A 20,936-nucleotide genomic window follows, 5' to 3' on the forward strand; every position below is an offset into this window, starting at 1 on the left:
TCCTAATATTCACATAGCATTGTTAATAGAAAGCCCAGAAGCCAAGAAGTTTTGGCATAATGTGCTTGTGATTTACAGAAGAGGCTGGGAAACGTTTTGTAAAGCCTAGCTTGTTTGAGTATATAAAATTATCATTTTTATTATAGCTTTGTATTTATTATCATGCATAAAATGATGTTGAAAAGTCTCCAAAGAATGCTGATTTGATATATATTTTACTTTGCAGTATACAATTAACATTTATTGCAAACGCAGATTTTTTATGATGAATAAACTCTGATAGCATTACAGCAGGTAGTTTTTACTTTTTCCAGAACTCAGTAAATCACATACTTCTGTAATGTTTTCAGTCAGAGTGGTGCTGTGTATATTTTAACAAAGACATGCAGGCAATAAATGAAATAGTGCTGCTCTTCTCTCTCTTCACTGTAAGACATAAAAGTTATATTTCGTTCCATCTCAGTGAGGAAGTCTGTAGAGAAAGGTAGGTCGGTGCTACAAAATTCTGTGTATCTTCATGACAGTATATACCATATTAAACACAGATTTGATTTCTTTCCATAAGTCTTTAAGGGTCTGAAGCTTTTTACAGAACAATCAATCACTAATTCATTTGCTTTGGGGTTATCATTGCAGTTTGATGTCTCTTTTGGAATTTCCCCTCCCTAATTGTATTGATCCTTATAAACAGATAATGTAAAATCTAATTCTTCCTTAGGCATTAGGAGTGCAGGCTGTCTCCACTTTTTTGTCTCTAGTTGTTTGCTTTTCTTTGAAAATTGTATCTACAGCACTTAGTACTGTACCTGACACGTAGTGAACACTTCATTGTTAGCTGTCGTTGTCATTTGTGTTAGTTTTCCGTTGCTGCTGTGACAAATTACCACGAATTTTGTGGCTCAAAACGCCACAGATTTATTATCTTGCAGTTCTGCAGGTCAGAAGCCTGTGGAGGAGGAAAAATAATTTTCTCTCTACCCCTCCAGACTATATATAATAGTGTGTGTGTATCATATATACATATATATATATCATATATACATATATATCATATATACATAGGAGAGACCTGGGAAAACTGAAATGATGCAAGCCACAACCTTAAATATAAAAGACAAAAGAAAATGTTGGGGGTGGAGAGGGGGAGGCCTGTTATGGAAGGTGGCCAGGAAAAGTACAGTCAACAAGGGTAAAGTGGTTATGCAGTTTTAAGTTGTCTTCTCCATTGATAAGAGTTTAGTCGTCCGTTTCTTCCAGGTACAGAGAGAGAGTCATCCTTACAAACAGGGTGTAAGTGTCTCTTTACAAAAGGGTAATTTTGACTCAGTTTTCAGAGCTTTTCCTGTCTGTTGCTTGTTAAAAATAATCAACTTAAAATGATCCTTTTGCCAAAGAGGCATATGTTTGGGTGTTGTATTCTTCTCCCCTTCAAGTCCAGCACATCTCACTGGGCTGAAATCAAGGGCTGTGTTCCCTTACTTTTGCAGCTTCTAGAGGCTGTGTACATTCCTTGGCTCTTGGCCCCCAGCCAGCAACCCCATCACTCTGTTCTCCTCTTTGAGTCACAGTTCTGATCCTCTTGTCTCCCTTTTCTCCTCATAAGGACCTTTGTGATCACATTTTTCCATCTCAGAGCCATCTCAAGATTCTCATCTTGATCACATCTGCAGACTTCCTTTGCCATGTGTATATTTCCCTATTGCTGCTATAATGAATTACCATGAATTCAGTGGCTTAAAACACACAGGTTTATTCTTTCATAATTCTGAAGGTCCAAAGTCCAAAACCAGTTTCACTTGACGAAAAATCAAGATGTTGGCGGGCCTGCTTTCCTTCTGGAGGCTCAAGGGGAAAATCTATTTTCAGCCTTTCTAGCTTCTAGAAGCCAACTACATTCTTGGACTTATGGCCCGCCCCTTCATTCATCTTCAGACCAAGAGTTTAGCATCTTGAAATATCTTTCTCTGACTACAACTTCTGTGTCTGACATCACATGTCCTTTTGATGACTTCCCTCTTATGAGAACCCTGATGGTGACATTGGGCCCCCCAGATAATCCAAAATAATCTTCCCATCTCAACATCCTTAATTTAATCATATCTTCAGAGTCCCTCCTGCCCCACAGGGTAACACGTTCAGACTTTAGGGATTAGGATGTAGACTTTTTCTGGGGGCCAGTATTCTGCCTACCATTATTAGGCCCGGGCTCTCTCTTAAACTTGTATTTACAACGTCTCTACCCACATACTGGGCATTTATTTCTAGGTTGCCTGCCTGAGTCTCAAAATCTGTTTTCAGTACAACATTTTCCATCTCTAGAGTGATTTTTCTTCCTAATTTTCCTGTTTCTTCTCCTTACTCCAGCTCAAAACCTTAGAGTTCTTTTTTTTTTTTTTTTTTCTCTTGATTTTCTGAGGATGTGTTTGGAAGAAGTAGTGGAGGAAGACTATTGTATTATTCTAGTCACATCATGTTCCAATAGGTAGGCCATTGTAGGCCAATGGTTTAAGGCTTCTGTTCAGTAACTTAGCCCAGAAAGATGAGGGTTCTGCAGATGGTGGAATTTTTCCTTCTTGGCTTAGTAGGTGTTTCAGGATAGGCTTACACTGACTCTGGGATGCTGACTGGTGTGGGCTTGTCTGGAAGGCAGGTACTAAGAATCAACCAGGGATCAGTTTGTGTATTTGAAGAGCTTGAGGGGTGGGGTGAGGGGACTATCTTTTTTTTTTTTTTTTAATAAAAGTAGTATTTAATCCAATATATCATAAATACAGAAAGAATTTTAAAGAATGTCATGCTAATAAAATTGCTAATCTCAACATGAATCATTTTTTAATTTTTTTTATTTTTTTTTGAGTTTTCCAAATACATAAGCTGGGATGAAGTGAGAGAGTAGCATTGACATATATACACTACCAAAGGTAAAATAGATAGCTAGTGGGAAGCTGCTGCATAACACAGGGAGATCAACTCGATGATGGGTGATGGCTTAGAAGGCTGGGATAGGGAGGGTGGGAAGGAGTCGCAGGATGAAGGGGATATGGGGATATATGTATAAATACAGTTGATTCACTTTGTTTACAGCAAAAACTGACACAACAGTGTAAAGCAATTATATTCCAATAAAAAGCTTAAAAAAAAGAGGGGACTATCTTGATGGAACTTGGGAAAAGGAACAGTTATCTGAAAGGTAGTCAGTGAAAAAGACATTTCCTCCAGATCTGATGGGAGGGGCAATTTTTAACACCAGGGAGAGTGTGTTACTCAATTTCACCAACACCATGTCAGCTCAGGTCTCCTAAGAAGCAGACTACATGATGGCAGCAGAGAATCAGACATTTAAAAAAAAATGACTGGAAGAGGTGCCTGTAAAGAACAAGGAGGGGGGGAGCAGAAATGGGTAGAGGGAGACTCAGACTGAGATTCAGGTCTGATAGCTGTAAACAAAGAGAGGGGAGGAAAACTTGGGCAGGAAGAATGCCAGAGCACATCTAGGTTCTGAAAATATTGGGGCTGTTCTGATGGGGAGTCCTCAAGCCATAGTTGCCTTTGCAAGGAATCCTGCAGGAATGGCAGCCTCAGCACCCCGTGGAGCCCCGTTAGCAGGTAGCAGCCTGGGGAAGTGCAGCCAAGGCACAAAGGCGCTAGCGGCTGGAGGCCGGCAGTCAACTGCATCCCATGCAGCAGGTTCTCCTGAAGTGGGACCTGCTTGGGACCCTCCGTATCTACCAGAGTCCACTCTGTGATCCTTACATATGCACTTCTTTATGCTCATTTTGGGAGCAGCCTTAAAGTGATTTTAATTTTGACTTCCTTCCCTTACTTCTCTTAACAATCAGTCATGACTAGGTAATGTAGGCAAAGCTGCCACAATATCTCTGTAGCAACATGATAATAGTATAGTATTTAAGTAGTATCAGTGTTAACTTGGGCTTAAAAGGGATACGACAAATAAAATCTTGTTTTATTTTGTATTGAACATTTTCAGTCAAAATGACATATGTCGTACTAATTCCAAGTTGTTGCATGTCGTTATTGTTCAGACATTCTCCTTGCTGTATAATATTTTCTTATATGAATTTATTAGATTTTAGGTTTTCTGACTCTTAATCAGTTCTTTCCATCTGCCTTTCTCATTTTAGTATAAACTAGTTTAATAAGATTGACTTATTCTTAACACCATTTAAGGTCTATTATGTTACAGAGCAGTAGAAGTTTTACTGTCCCTGCATAAAAGGGAGAGGTACAATTACATTAATTTTATGAATAGAAGAACAGTTTGGAAAGCAAGATGAGATTGCTTTACTTTCTTTAAAGCAAGGTGAGGTTATGGGGGCTTGGGGAATGTTGGGATGGGACTGGATGTTTAGAGCTAAGGGAAGAGCCCAAAGGTTTATTGCTTTGACAGCTGTCAGTTTTAACCATCCCAGAACAAATTAAGCCTGCCTTACCAGCATTCTTTAACTCTGTGGTTTATTTAGTACGAGTGCAAGAGAAAGCACCATCAGGATAGGCAGGAGGCCAACTGTGGAGTGGATGTTTGAGATACATTTTTTTCGTGCAATTCAACAAACAACTTTAGATTTCACAACCTATCACATGACTGAGTCGAATTTCATGAAACACTCTACTGATAGCATGATGTAAAGATCAGTTTGAGATTACAAATCAGTGTATCTGAACATCTGCACAGTATGCTGTTGACTTGCTAATCTTTCTAATCATCAGGCATTCCCATTTGCTTTGAAGGTAGAAGAGAAACAGTCATTTTCCATTTCCAGCAGGTACTTAACTGCTCTTTACCCTGTTTGCCTTTCACATGCTCTTCCCTCCACCTGGAGCACTTTTATCCCTTCTCGTCAGAATGTTCTCCTGTTCTTTAAGACCTGTTCTTCAGTCATGAGAATGTCACCTCTCCTTCCCCTGAAACCCATAGTAACTCTCACCCAGTCCTGACACATTATCTCATTGTTATTTTTTTTACTGATTTACTGTACCTCTCTACCAAGCGAGCGGACCCTTCACCATTGGAATTATGCCTTAAGTACATTTTTGAGCTAGTTATTCATTAAAGCTGATTATGATTACATATGTTTTCTAAAGATTCTTTTGGAAAAGCATTATAGTATGAACCAGTGCCATAAGGCTAGCGAAACTGTAAAAGAAAATAGGGCTACAGAAAGAGGTAATCAAATAAGCCAACTAAAATAACAACTTCTGAAAAATATGGGCATCTAGAACAAAGCAGCGTAGTATTATTTAGCCCTCAATATCACAGAGGAGGAGAACATGTTCCTTTGGGGAAAGTTGGTTTTCCTTGATCCCAAAGTTCAGGAAAACTCTAATATTGGACTTGACATAGGAGATAGTAGCATAATTTTATCTTAACTCAAATATTTATTGAGGACGGTTAAGTGTTTTTGGATGTTTCAGTTTGCTAATTTTAGGCAGGCAGGATAAAAATTGACATCACTTGTTCACCAAGGAGTGGAAGGACAGATAAGTAAAAAGATCATTTCATAGAAAGTGATAAGTACTTTTACTATAACCATAGAGTTGCTCTATGTAGAAGCACTTCCTCAGAGGATGAGGGTTAAGGAACACTTGTCTGAGGAGGTGATTCGTGATGCTGAAACCAGGCTTTGAAAAACATTTGGAAGTTATTATGAGAGAATGTTGGTATTAAAAGGGAAGGAAGCCTTGGACAGAGAAAAAGGACATCGCAGCCTCCGAGAACAGCGTATGTAAAGACCCAGATGCAAGAGAGAGTATTGGGCTTCTCAGATGCTAAGGCTATAAGTTAAGGGCCTAACCATGCAGGGTCTCACTTTCAAGTTCAGCAATTTTGCATTATTCCAGAGACAATGGAGGAATTGCTGAAAGTGTTATGTCAGGAGTTGACGTGATGAGATTGGTAATTTTAAAGGATAATAGGACATGTAATATGGAGATACAAGTTAAAAGGGAGCAAGACCGAAGCCCGAGAGACTTGTTGGGAGGTATCCAGAGTAGAGATAATGATGACAGTGATAATATTGCTCCCACAAGAACACTAATCAGCAGTGACCCCCATAATAATGCAGAATGAACACAGCATCGTGTCACATCATCTTTTCTCTTTATGACCTGCAGTAAAAACACTCAGCGTTGCTTTGCAGTAAAGGTGATTTCGGATATTTTTAATATACTGTGGAAATTTTTCCTTCATGATGGGATTTCTTTTCTCTAAAAATTTTATTAGAACTGTCATATGCTTGGATCTTCAATGAATATCCATCATTTGTCGAAGAAGATAGTCGGAGATTTGTCTCTCAAGAGACAGGCCACCTCTACATAGCCAAGGTGGAACCATCGGACGTGGGAAATTACACGTGTGTGGTGACTAGTGCAGTGACAAACGCCAGAGTGCTGGGTTCCCCAACTCCTTTGGTGCTACGTTCTGATGGTAGGAAATGTTTCAAGGGGCAGTTCTAAGTGGAAATGCTGTTGTGAATACAAGGAAAAACAAATTGGGCAAAGTGAAAAGTATATCCTGAAGAATTACCATTTTGTTTTTTTCAGAAGAAAAAATATTTAGGAGTATGATGGCTAAAATGATTCCATCAACCATAGGTCCCTATACATAATTATCACGCAAGACTGACTTCCTAATTTGCAGGGACCAGTGTAGGATGAAAATGAGGAGCCACTTGTTCAAAAGTTATGAAGAATTTCAAGATAGTGGCAATAGGCCTTTAAACCAAATGTGAGGCCCTCTGAGCCTGGGGCTTACCTTGCATTTCCATGATGTCACCTGTCCTGACTTTTGCCAGCTTGAGGTTATTAAAGCTCTGGATATTTTGTTATAGGCTAAGAAGTATCTCTCAACAAAATTAAAGGAAACAAACGTGTGCATTAGCTCCCCGGAACTTACTCATCTTATAATTGAAAGCTTGTGCACTTTGAGCAACAACTTCCCCATTCCCCTGCCCCCACTAGCGTGGTGATTTTAGTAACGCTGTGCTCTGTACTTGAAATTGGCTTAGAGAGTAGATCTTACATGTTCTCACTACAGAAAAAAAAAAAATGAATTTTAAAAATTAATGGTAACTATATGAGGTGTTAAATGTGTTAACTGACTGGTTTAACAATTTAATAAGCTATACATATATGAAATCATCACTTTTTACACTCTAAAATATCATGTTGTACAACCTAAATATGTGCAATTTTTGTGTCAATCATACCTTGATAAAACTGGAGGGGAAAAAAGGAAAATGCCCCTCAATGACTATTTCAGGGGAGCCCATGAACTGCAGAGTGAGCAAATTTGTAAGCTTGGGTAGTTGTCCCACTTACCAAAACCGTATCTGATACAACACAACACCATGAACACAAAGTATCTAAGCACTTCTTTCCAGTCAGTTATAATTGAATCTGACCTTTCCCATTTATTAAGTTCCCCCTTTTTGTGTCCGGGGAGCCATTTTATAAGTTTAGCATTGGTGTCTATGCTACCAGGGTACCATTAAGTAAATTTCCTCCCATAATTTTTGCTCTTCAGGATATTTTAAGAAGTCATAATACATTGTAAATTTCAGTGTGACTAGAAATGTCCACATTGAATGCAAAATAAAAAAGCCTCCCATTTTATATAATGTGAAAGGCCTAGTGGTTTTCTCAGAACTGCTCTGTAAGCTGTGACTTATGGATCATGGAATCCAAAATTCCCACATATTTGTTAACGTTGCATGTCTGGCCCAAGGTAGCACTGCTTCCAAAAGTACCTGCCAGATGGCTAGTGAGTAATTTAAATCATCAGGAAGAATTCGTTCAAAATAGAGCAAAAAAAAAGTTTTAAGAAAAAATGGGACAATTCCAAAATAAATGTTGAAAGCATTACCTTTGTATTGTGGACTCACAGGTGTGATGGGTGAATATGAACCGAAAATAGAAGTTCAGTTTCCAGAAACTCTTCCAGCAGCTAAAGGTTCAACTGTAAAATTGGAATGTTTTGCCCTTGGAAAGTAAGTTTTATAACATTTACTCTGATATGCTGAAATATTAGATTGCTATAAGAGATCAAGATAGCTTTTGACAGACTCTTTTACTTATTTTCTAAAATTTTCTTTCACTTAGAAGCAAAGGAAAAATAAAATACAGGGGAAATGCACATATATAATTTAGTTTGCAACTTTAAAGTCAATTTGTGGGAAATGACTATGCCTGCCTAATTTCATAAACAAAATTGGTGTTATTTCTCTTTTGCTTGTTCATTTGTTGTATTATAATACAGTGAGTGTGCGTTAGACTTTTCTCTAAATCATAAATCAACTCGAGAAAGTGCACAGTTTATTTTATTAAAGTATCAACTTAAAGAGATAAATCTTTGCATTTGCAGGTTTATGGAATTGACAACAGTCTGTGTTCTGCATTTAAAAATCTGTGCCTTTTTGGTTCTATCCTAACAAATGTTTTATTTCGTCAAGCCTAGAAGGCTTCCAGACATCTGTTTAAAATAACAAATAACTTGACAAATTTCTTTGTAGTCCTGTACCTCAGATTAATTGGAGAAGAAGTGACGGACTGCCTTTTTCCACTAAAATTAAACTGAGGAAGTTCAGTGGTGTGCTTGAAATTCCCAACTTCCAGCAGGAAGATGCAGGTTCCTATGAATGCATTGCTGAGAATTCACGAGGAAAAAATGTCGCCAGGGGGCGTCTCACTTACTATGGTGAGCCTTCGCTTTGGGCATATTGGTTTTTTAGCTTTCCATCTCTATATAAGTTAATTTTACTGGTACTAGGGGGGTGGGTAGGCGGTTTTAGCAGAATCCCAGTGTCCAACTTTTTCTGATCTACATTTGGTTAACTGAGGATACTTATCATAGAAGGAATTTTAAAAAAATAAATTTTTGCAATGAAGTTGGAGACATAATATACTCTTACTGCATTTTAAACTGATTCATATAATGAAATATTTAACTTTTTTTTCCCTAAGAATAACCATCTACTTAACTGTATCAAAGAAAGATCTCTTTTCTGTCCGGCCTTATCTCTAGAAAATGGGATTTTATGTCTTTCTTTATGATCTTTACTAAGTAGAAAGAAACTGTCTATTGGGAAAACTTGCAATCACTGCATTAGACAAACCACATAAACCCAGGCTCACTTGACTTCCTCAGTGTTATTCTATCCTTTCCAATAATGTAAGTGTACCATGTTTGCTGCCTTTAATTTGTAATCACATTTATTTGATGTGCTGCTCAATTTGGGTAAAGAAAGGTTGATAACATTACCTTTATTTAGACTCTTTTTGTAGGAAAATTTGATTATCTTTTTTCCCCAAACTTGTTTTCAAATCCCTTTTATTAAAAAAACATACTAGGTATTTTGATGAAAGCATGATTTAGAAAGTAGAAATAAATGATTTTACAGAATGTACTATTAAATATGTGAAGATAAAACTCAGTGGATTTTTTTTTTGCATTTTAATCATTAGAAACATTGTAAAATTAATCGGAATTGACCATTTTTGTGAAAGGCAAATGGCAGTATATTCTATTTATTTTAGAAACTGGAATTTGAAATAATTTGCAATGCAAACTTGTATAGCATATATAAATGTTGCAGAAGAAAAAGTTTGCAAAGACAAATACTAAAATTATAGAGCTTATTATGACCCTCTTCAAAAGAATGTGAAGCTTGCAATTGCCTTGCGTCTGATTAGATTGACACTTATTTTATTGTAATAGCATGAGTCATTCTGTGTTGTAACTCTTCCATCTTGTAATAGGATTAGGTTAGAATCCGTAGTACCAAAGTGAAGTTTCCCAGGTGTCAAGTTCTACATGTTGGTGGGATGATGTGGATAGGGGTTAGCGGCACTTAACTCATGTGGCTGTATGGCTCTAAGCTGACGGCAAACAAGTCCTAGCTTGTTTTCTCCTTTCTGAGCAGCCAGCGTGTGACCTAGGGTATGAAGTGTCTGTAACAGGAAAGCACCAGATATTGCAACTGTCTTAATGTTTCGGTAGGAATGTTTTTATATATATGGAACAGCAGCCCTGCACAAACAGTAAACACTTGTATGGCAAGACATCCAAAGCTAAGTTGGCATTTAAGTGCCTTATAATCAGGCCCTGGCTCATATTCTCTCTGTTTTTTTCTGCCCTTTTCCCTTTCTCTGCATGTTGGTTTCCTATAATTACAGTCACAGAATGGCTACCAGCAGTGACCAGCACGTTAGTTCTTGTTCATCCTTCCTTTCTCTAAAACATCTTGCAATTCACTTCTCAAATCTTATTGATTGCACATTCATTCCTAAACCAATCACTAGCAAGGAGAATTGGCTTAAACAACTTAAGAGCCTTTTTTGGAATGCAGTATATGGTCAGGTTTCCCTGGATTTGTGGAAAATGTGAGGTGATGGGAGAGAGGATAATTCATTGAAAAATTGAGGCGTTAGGAATAAAGAGGAGAGGAAATGGATGTACAATAGACAACCAACATCATCCACTATACTTAGTAAATGAGGTCTTAGTAAAGGAGGTAGACTACTGCTTTAGTGCATTATGTAAGTAATGTACCTAAGTAATGATATGTACCTAAGAAATAAATTAGAAATCAATGAGAGCGTTTCATGAAAGTTACTTTACAATTCTGGCTTAAGACTAGTATATTCAATAAATGCCATGCAGTTCCCTTATTATCTGCTCTAGTATTTCACGTGAAAAACGGTCCAATAGAATATTTGAATCTCCTATGATGGAATAAGGGAGAAATCACAGTTAACATGGCAGTTATAATCTCGGGATTGGCACAGTTCAGCAAATTATCTTCCTGTTTGGAGAATAGTAGTATGAGAAACCAGTGCAGTCTCAGTCAAGGGATCATGTGTGAGTCTATTTGTAGTCTCATTCCACCAAGGCTGATAATTCCTGAAAAAGGAAAATGTGTTTTAATATAGAGTAGAGAGAAGTGATTTTGGACTAAACTATACTTCAGACCGGGCAAGTAGTATATATTTTTTAAAAACAAAATAAGGTAAAACTTAGAAGGGTACATTTTCTCTAAAAGCTAAATAGCTATAGTTTCATTTCAATTTCATTTTTTAAAAAAAGCAATTTCATGAGATAGAAATGGAAAGACAGATCTTCCCATGGTTGAAATTAAATAGAAATAGATAAACTGTTTCTCCATATGGAGGATGCAAATGTGAACCCTGAAGTACACATCACATGCATAATGCAGTGTGAAACCAGGAAGACATCTCACCTCCTAGTCTCAGATCTAAAACACAAGCTGAGACTTGGCTGAATGTACTGTGAGTGTTGAGTGACTTCAATTGTGAGTGGTATGTTGTGCTCATTTGTAAAAGGATTTTCCAAGTATCTTCTAAAATGTAAGTAAAAATGATAAATCCACTTGATGCAGCTGATTTGCATACATAATTTAAGGTTGCATGAGTTATTTCTTTTTCATAAAAATAATTTGATTCAAATTGAACCAATTTATCCATCTTTCCCTCTGCTTTCATTTTAATTTGCGCAGAGGTTCCTAAGATGTTCACTAGTTTGTATTGAATTGAGTTATTTCTAACTTGAAGAAAATATTTTTTCCTCTGCTGTAGAGTTTCTCTTCTATGGATGCTGATCTTTAGTGCGTAATTAAGACTAGTATCTGCTGTCATTCACATATTAAGTTGTAATCAATTGTGACCTCATAATTCCAAAATGCATTTGGATAAGAAAATCTATTTTGTGTACCTTCATTTTTCTCTAATAGACATCTGAAGAATGTAATACAGTGTACAGAATTTCAAAAACAGAGAAAGCGTAATGAGTTTGACTTAGGAAAGGGCAGATTGTAACATGCATCCTCAAATCTAGAAATGGTTCATATACCCACTTAGTCAATACTTAGGGAATTAAGTATAACTTTAGTCACTATGCTTACATTAATCTATTAGTGCTCATAGTCATATCCATTCATATTTATGTGGATAAAGTATTTGTTTTTTTATTGTGGAGTGGTTTGAATTTTTTTTTCATTGCAGCAATGCCTCATTGGGTTCAACTCATAAAAGATGTGGAAATAGCTGTGGAGGACAGTCTTTACTGGGAATGCCGGGCGAGTGGTAAGCCCAAACCCTCCTACCGATGGTTGAAAAATGGAGAAGCCCTTGTGCTGGAGGTAAGGTAATGTGCCTGGTTAATCTGCACTGTCCCCACTTTATGTAAATAAATGCCTTCCCTTGTACCCAGTGCCAGAATAAACTGGTGAGTTTGCACACATTCATCTGAACAGCTCATACCATATTCATCTAAGAAGTGGTGCAAGGGAAGAAAGGATAAAGTCAAATACCCCATCTGCCAAGGAGGAAATATTTTCAGTATTGAATTTCATTGGGAAAAGGTGATATTATGAATTTAGTCCATAAAATTATATAAAGTCAACCCATGAACAATGCAGGCATTAATCCTTGTATAATTTGTAGTCTCGCCTCTGTGTCCCCAGTTCCTCTGCCTTCATGGATGCAACCAACCAGGGAACATGTAGTCCTGTAGTATTTACTATTGAAAAAGTATCTGCAAATAAGTGGACCCCCATAGTTCAAACCTTGTTGTTCAAGGGCCCACAGCACTATTTTTTTTCATTTTGAAATTAGAGAAGGTTTTATTTTAATTGAATGTGGAATGTAATTTCCTTTTTCCTGTTTGATAACTTGAATGGCAGCTGGAGAATAAATCAATTGATTACTTCATTATCTTGATACATGAGTACTTATTTCCTCAATCACTTCTTTTCTCAAGCCATGTGATTTTTGCTCTTTTTAAAAATTGTGTACTAAATCAATTATGTTGATTCAAATTTCTACACATAACCTTTCATAATATCTACAAACCTTTAATAAATATGTGTTTCCCAGAACCCTTTTTACGACACAGAATTTATAATGTCTTCAATTTGCATGATTTTAAAAACTGGTGAAAATCTTTCCAGTTGATGGGGTGGAAAACATGGTACATTTCTTAAAATCTGTGACTTTATCCACAGGGAAAAATGAAATAGTTGCAGTATTTTACATCTTGCTTTGTTATTTATTTTACTGATACACTTTTTGATTGAAGGATGCTTGTTAGTATTTCTAACTTCTAGCTGTTATATTAAGTCAGTCTCACTGTTTCAAATAAGGGAAACATTTAAATTTCAGGTCAGATTGCCAAACACCATGAGGAAAATTAAGGAGGTTTGTGTATAATTGAAATAATATTCAGTGGTTATCATTTTTCTTCTAACATGGTATATACGTTTATATGTAAGACATTTTTATTATCATCCAGGAGAGAATACAGATAGAAAATGGTGCCCTTACAATATCAAACCTAAATGTGACTGATTCTGGCATGTTCCAGTGCATAGCAGAGAACAAACATGGGCTCGTCTTTTCCAGTGCTGAGCTCAAGGTTGTTGGTAAGACTAATTTTCTTGTCTTAATTTTTTTTTTCTTAAATCCTCCATTTTTGCCAGAAGCAGAAATATTTACTTTTCATATTAGATTCTTACATCTAATAACATTTTCAGAATCACAGCACAGTCATGCAGGGTTTCTAATCAAGGCATACATTTTAATGGTTTCTAAGGAAAAGCAACAATTATGGCCAGAATTAAAGCCCAGAGGTTGAAATAGAGAAACAATAAGGAGAGAGCGTTAGCCTACAACATCCTTATGCAACTCCAATAGTATGAACTATGCAGTACCTTTTAAGAGAACAAATGACTCTGATGTTCTTTGTTGCTGGTCCATAAAAATAAATATCAAAATTCAAATCAATAGTTTATTGATCCAAAAGGAGTTGTCTTTGTCTTTAATAACTCTGCTGAAAGCATCAAGCATTGGGTGCACTAAAGTTTTAATTGACCAAAGCTCAAGTACTTGAAATTATGAGTTGTTTTTTTTTGTTGTTGTTGTACTTTAGGTATAGGAGAAGAGGAAGGGAGAGAGGGAATGAGGAGGAGGAGAAGGAAGGAAGCTTATTGTGCAATATAATTAAAATGGGGAATTTGGATTTTAGCTGGACTTGACCCAGGGTTCAAACATCATCACCACTATCTGGCCCCATATGATGTTGCCCAGCACAGTCTTTTCATTACCACATTCAATCTAGTGCAAGAAGGATGGCTTTCTTAATTGTTCAAATGAAAGTCACCATCCTACATGTCATTGGCCCCACATACTTGATTTGCTTCACGAACCCATGGCTGGTCCAACCCAAATGACCAGAAGGTTAGAAGGCCCTGATTGATCTAACTCATATAATAATGCATGTTATAATACATTTCTCCAAATTGGAAGTTTAAACTAACCACACGACAATTTTGTAATAGATCTTGATAATGTTTATACAAAATAATAAGAATTCAATACTCAGCCTTCATTCTAAACACATTCCTGAGCACCTCCTGAGCACCTCCTGAGCACCAGGCACTGTGCCACATTCTGTGTCCTTGAAGTCACAAAAGAGACCAACCCTATTGTTGTCTTCATGGAACTAACCTTTTTTTTTTTTTTTTAACAAATTTATGTATTTATTTATTTATTGGCTGCATTGGGACTTCGTTGCTGCATGCAAGCTTTCTCTACTTACAGCAGGCGAGGGCTACTGTTCATTGCCTTGCTTGGTCTTCTCTTTGTGGTGGCTTCCCGTTGCAGAGCATGGGCTCTAGGCATGCTGGCTTCAATAGTTGTGGCATGTGAGCTCAATAGTTGTGGCTCGTGGGATCTAGAGCACAGGCTCAGTAGTGTGGCACACGGACTTAATTGCTCCACGGCATATGGGATCTTCCTGGACCAGGGCTTGAACCTGTGTCCCCTGCATTGGCAGGCAGATTCTTAACCACCGCGCCATCAGGGAAGCCCCCATGGAACTAACTTTGAAGAACATTCTATGATAAACATTTGTAGTTTTAAAATAGTTCAGTCATGAGCTATTTTAGTTCAGTGTAAACTTTTAAAATTCTCATGTAAAGTAAGTGTCTTAAGAATTAGAACTTGCCAGAAAACATAATGGTAAGACTTACTTTTATTGAAATCGTCCTATAGGTGGTGGCCAGTCAATCAAATACATCAAGTACTGACATCTTATATGTCAAGAAACTAAAAAATCATAAAGTCAACCTTTGAAATTTATGGGAATTTAAAGAGGTGAAATCAAACATCTTCTCATTCTTTCTTCTTTCTTCCTTTTCAGCTTCTGCTCCAGATTTTTCAAAGACTCCAATGAAAAAGTTGATTCAGGTGCAGGTGGGCAGCGAGGTCAGCTTGGATTGTAAACCCAGAGCTTCTCCCAGGGCGCTCTCTTCCTGGAAGAAAGGAGATGTGCTCATACAGGAAACTGAAAGGTATTCTGTTGTCCAGAAAGGTGGAGATTTACTTCCTTCTTGCTTTCCATAGTGATGCTGAAGTAGGTGTTCAGTATGAAATGAAATGCAGTAGGATTTCAATAAAATGTGAGGTGTTCAAGGACCACAATAGCAGTATTTTTGTTTGTTTGTAATACTCTCAAGATGATACTAATCAGGTTTTGAAATCTAAAAATAGACAACACCTTGCTTTTAGCTCACTGAAACCCATACTGGACTTCGAAAGTTCAAAACTGTAAGATAATACTTTTATGTTGTTTTAGGCTACCGAGTTTATAGTAATTTGTAATTGGAGAAAAAGGAAACTAATACAGAACACTGCATGTATCATCTCCTTTAAATATCTCCACAACTCTATGCTGTTTATATCTTATTATTACATCCATTTTTACTAATAAGAAAACTAAAACTTAGAGGGATTATGTCACTTGCCTAAAGTCACATAGCCAGGTCGGGTCCCATAGCTAGGGCAAAACCGTTAAGCTTTTTCAATGCCACATTTTGTATAGAGGGCCCAGAATCTAAGAGGTGGTCTTAGCCTTTGAAGTCATGAAGTCCAAATTATTCTTTTTGGAGATGGGGAAAACAAACAATTTCTTAGACCAAGAAATGTAAATTTACTTTTCCAAAATTGCAAAGACTTATTGCAGATAGACAACTAGGTTGAACTGCTTTTAGATTATAGTCCCGAAGTTATTTTTGTGAGTTGGTTATGACAACACAATCTGCTCTTCCTCGGATATTTTATAGGAGACACCTCCGTTAAAAGGCAGCCAGTGCAGAATGACAAGGCAAAGTTGTGAGCTGAATGGTTATGAAACACAATCAAACTAAATGCTAGGCGGCACAGAATAGGTTTCTGAAACAGGAAATTAATTAGTGACTTGGAGTTTAATTGTCAAAGCCAGTTTAAACAATTATAGGCCCAAACTAGTTAATTTTGGCTATGTTGGAAGTTGTCTTCCTGTATAACTGGTGACATTTTTGTTGTCGAAAACATTTTAAAGAGTTTTAATTATATACATAAATTAAATAGTGGTTATGTTCCAAGGACTTAAATGCTTTGCACAATAATAAACCCACTTGTCCTCACAGTAGTGCCTATTGTAGGCAGAGGTTTTTAATCTTAATTTTAAAAGAGGATAAAAGATTAAGAGATTTAGCTAAAGGCACACAGGGGATATTTACTCCCACTCTAGAGAATAATGGGATAATTCAGGAAAAATGTTTAAGTTCTTGAATCTCACCTGGGATCTGACTTGGCCACTTGCTACCTTTGTGTCATTAGATCAGTTATGTAACACCTCTGAACATTAATTTCCTCATCTATAAAATAGAAATAATAATTCCTACCTTATACAGTGGTTATAAAGTAAGCATTTATCATGATGTCTGATACTTGTATATATGCTGATCAGTAAAAATGAGGTTATGTTACAAATAAAATGTTCGAAGTAACAGTGGCTGAAAGAGAGAGAATTTGTTGGTTGGTTGGTTGGGCAGCTCATTGGCTGGCTGGTCTCTCGGAAGGTAGATTAGTCAAGACTACCTGGAGTCCACAGTCATCAGAGATGCAGACGCCTTTTATCTTTCTGCACCACCATCCTCTCATCATTAAACCAGGATGGCTGCTGGGGCTTCGGCCTCCCAAAGACATCCTTCCCAATGTCATGCCAATGTCATCCCCTGATGACAGAAAGGAAGAAGGTAGAAATCAAGGTACATTTACTCCCTTTTAAGAAACTTCCCAGAACTCCCATCCAATAATGTTCCTTATGCCTTATTGATCAGAAATTAGTTTCCTGGCCAAACTTAGGTGCAAGAGAGGCTGGGAAATATAGATTTTTTTTTTTTCCCTTGGGTGGAAATGTGCCAGATGAAAAATTGGGGTTATGTTTTAAGAAGAAAAGGGGAGAAATGGTGGTTACTCCAGTCATGTCTTATGCTTATGAATGTTATTTCTCTGACCCTTGCAAGCCTACTGACCCTCTACTTTATATTAAATATTTCTAACATCTCTCTTATGAATAAGGACATTTTCAAGTATAAAAATAGCATCAAAAAGAGGAAACATGTTTAAGGAGAGGATCCATAGTGCTGTAGCCTCCCACTGGTATCTTAGTTCGAGCTTTTATAACAAAATACTATAAACTGGATGGCTTAAACAATGGAAATTTATTTACCACAGTTCTGTAGGATGTAAGCCCAGAAACAGGGAGCCAGCATGGTTGAATTCTGGTAAGGACAGCTGCCTTCTTGTTGTATCCTCAACGAGGCAGAAAGAGAGCCAGAGAACTCTCCGAAGTCTCTGTCTATAAGAAACTAATCCCATCCATGAGGGTTCTACCCTCATGACCTAATCAGCTCCTAAAGACCCTGTCTCCAAATACCATCACGCTGGAGATTAGGATTTAACGTATAAATTTTGGGGAAACACTAATATTCAGTACATGGTACCAGGTCTGGTGGTTTGGATTTTGCTTTTATCTCTTTGGACAGCAAAAGCACTGATGAGCCAGGGCCTTGATGCTTAGGGGAAAAGCTGCTAGAAGCAATTATGGAGCAAGTTGCAGAGTTGAATCTTCTCCAAGTTCATGTGAAATCAGAGTGGGTCTCAGCCATCACTTGGCAACAAAAGCACCGTGTCTATCCCTCTTGGTCTGCAGGCTTAAGCCAAACTGGGGAAGCACTTTAAATGACAGATTTATTGTGGTTGTTCAGTCATGGGCTGTTCCAGCATAAAACATGCAGATTCAGATCTCATCTTGGGGACAAATTAAGTCTTTGATGCATTTGAAAATATAAGAGAAGTCAAAAATTTTGATGGGGTATATATGGCAAGATTTTAAATCCATAAATTTTTTACTTAGTTTTTTGGCTTGTGTTTTGGTTTTTGTTTTGTTTGTTTGGGGTTTTTTGGCAAATCAACATGGGTTTGTCACTGAATAAGAAACTTATGATAAATAGGAAAGTTCTCTCTAGCCTAACATAGGGTTTGTTGACAAACGTACTTTTAATTAAGCCAATATATATGTAATATGATATATAGACATAAACATAGATATTTATTTAGATATATAGTATCATTGAAAGCCTAAATCAGAAAAAAATTCAATTAAATGTCTTTTAAAAATTATATAAATTGATAAATATGTCTTCTATGTAAACCACCCAATGCATTTGGATAATTATAATCTACCTAGTTTGAAAGTTTTTACATCAGCAGAATAACAGCTTTATAATCTTGCGTCAGCCATAGTAATGTAGATCTAAGTGTGTGAGACACCTGAATTACAGAAAAGTTTTGAAGAAATCAGTGCTTTCAAGTAGAGAAAGCATTTCAAGCTTTGGTAATAAAGGGATTACTTTATTTATTTATTACTAAGAGGTCTTAGTAAAGCTGCTCTGAATAGATAACAGTGGGTTATAATGCACATAGTGATTCCTGAGCTCTTAAAATTGTGCTCACTCATTCATTTGAAAATATTTTGAATGCCTACTGTGTGCTAGGCAATAGGTATTAAATTTTCATCAGAGAAGTTCACCCTATTATTTGTAGCTTTTCAGGGTATGCAGACAGGTAACATAAGACAGTTATAAAACTCAGTTGGCAAAGTACAGAATGTTCAGTGATTACCTGAGCAGGCTCCATCTCCAAATTAGGGTGCAAAGCAGTCTTTCTGGAGGATGTAGTATCTATACCAAGACTTAAACGATGACTAGGATTCACTGGAGAAGAGCGCTCCGGGCAGGAGGAATAGCCTGTGCAAAGGCACAGAGGCAAGGACAGAATAGGCATATGATGTTCAGTGCGCCTCAAGTGTAAAGTCCCTTAGGAGGGAGGGCTGCAGAGAGCCAGGCTGTGGCGGTAAGCAAGGATCTTGCTGTGAATGACACAAGAAGCCAAATGAAATAACGAGTTTGGGCTTTATTTCCAGTGAAGGCAACAAAATAAATAAGCAGAGTTAAAAGATAAAATTTATTTTTTTAAAATGTATATTTTTGAAATATAGTTGATCTACAATGTTGTGTTAATTTCTATTCTACAGCAAAGTGATTCAGTTATACATATGTATACATTCTTTTTCATATTCTTTTTCCATTATGATTTATCACAGGATATTGAATATAGTTCCCTGTGCTATACAGTAGGACCTTATTATTTATCCATCCTATATATAATAGTTTGCGTTTGCTAATCCCAAACTCCCAATCCTTCCCTGCCCTGCCCCTCTCCCCCTTGGCAACCACAAGTCTATTCTCTATGTCTGAGAGTCAGTTTTGTAGATAAATTCATTTGTGTTATATTTTAGATTCCACATGTAAGTGATATTATATGGTATTGGTCTTTCTCTTTCTGAGTTACTTTGCTTAGTACGATAATCTCTAGTTCCATCTATTTTGCTGCAAATGGCATTACTTCATTCTTTTTTTATGGCTAAGTAGTATTCCATTGTGTGTGTGTGTGTGTGTGTGTGTGTGTGCACTTCTCTTTATGAATTTGTCTGTCGATGAACATTTAGGTTTCTTCCATGTCTTGCCTCTTGTAAATAGTGCTGCGATGAAAATTGGGGTGCATGTATCTTTTTGAATTATAGTTTTCTCTGGATACATGCCCAAGAAAAAGATCAAATTTATGTTAAAAAAAATCACAGTGATGGCAGTAGAGAGTATGAATTAGAGTGGTTGGAACTTGAGGCAAGAATCCCAATTAGCAGCAGTTCAGCAGTCTGAGCAGGAGAGGATTAGAGCCTGAAATAAAGAAATGGCAATGAGAATGGAGAGAAGTATTGAGGGGGTTGAGAAGAAGTTAAATCAGCAGAACAGGACTTGATTAGATTAAAGATTTCGAAAGACGCTAGTCAAGGCTGAATCCTAAACTTCCAGTTCAGGCGTCAGGATTGTGGTAGACCTATTCAGTGAGACAGGGAGCAATACAGAAGGAGCAGAGGTGAGGGCAAATATAATAAATTCAATTTGAAATTGTTTCAGTTTGAAGTGCTTGTTGACAAACTGACTGGATATATCTATGTGCATTTAGAGGTTGACAGTCTGAATCTGGAACTTAGGAGAGAGGCCTGAGCTACAGATAGAAATTTGTGTGTTATGTGCGTGTAGATGGTAGCTGAAACCATGGCAGTAGATAAGATTTTCTAGGAAGGTACATATCATTAAATAGTAAATCATTAAATTAAAAGAGGGTCTGTATCTTAATTCTGAAGCTGACGGAAATATAAACGTAGGTAGAGGATGCTTGTTTTTACAATACCATTTAAATGCCTAACAGTCCCAGTGTATAAAGTAATTGATTTATTAAATAAAGGTCCGCTTAAGCCACCCGGAATGAAGATATTCTAAACTTTTAAATTACTAGTATTCATTCTGAGTAAAGTCTTTTTTCCTTCTTTTTGTTTTATGTTTGTATCATCCAGTACTGAGAAAAACTATTCTGCTTTTCACCCTACAGAAAGGACGTTTTCTTTATAAACAGAAATGCTCTACCCTTTTGAACAGCCAATGGTATTTCACTAA

At 36.9% G+C, this 20,936-nt stretch overlaps 1 protein-coding gene across 1 annotated transcript in view; it reads left to right on the forward strand.

Moving 5' to 3' along the window:
• The window catches only part of CNTN3 (contactin 3), a 320,713-nt gene that overhangs the window by 222,607 nt on the left and 77,170 nt on the right, over positions 1-20,936 (forward strand). The window contains exons 7-12 of the mRNA XM_057706594.1: positions 6,242-6,445; positions 7,904-8,006; positions 8,529-8,713; positions 12,037-12,173; positions 13,325-13,454; positions 15,233-15,383. Coding sequence (XP_057562577.1) covers positions 6,242-6,445; positions 7,904-8,006; positions 8,529-8,713; positions 12,037-12,173; positions 13,325-13,454; positions 15,233-15,383 — 910 coding nt within the window. The remainder of the gene's footprint in view (positions 1-6,241; positions 6,446-7,903; positions 8,007-8,528; positions 8,714-12,036; positions 12,174-13,324; positions 13,455-15,232; positions 15,384-20,936) is intronic.

This window comes from Hippopotamus amphibius, chromosome 13 (genome assembly GCF_030028045.1).
Source record: "Hippopotamus amphibius kiboko isolate mHipAmp2 chromosome 13, mHipAmp2.hap2, whole genome shotgun sequence".
Lineage (NCBI taxonomy): Eukaryota > Metazoa > Chordata > Mammalia > Artiodactyla > Hippopotamidae > Hippopotamus > Hippopotamus amphibius.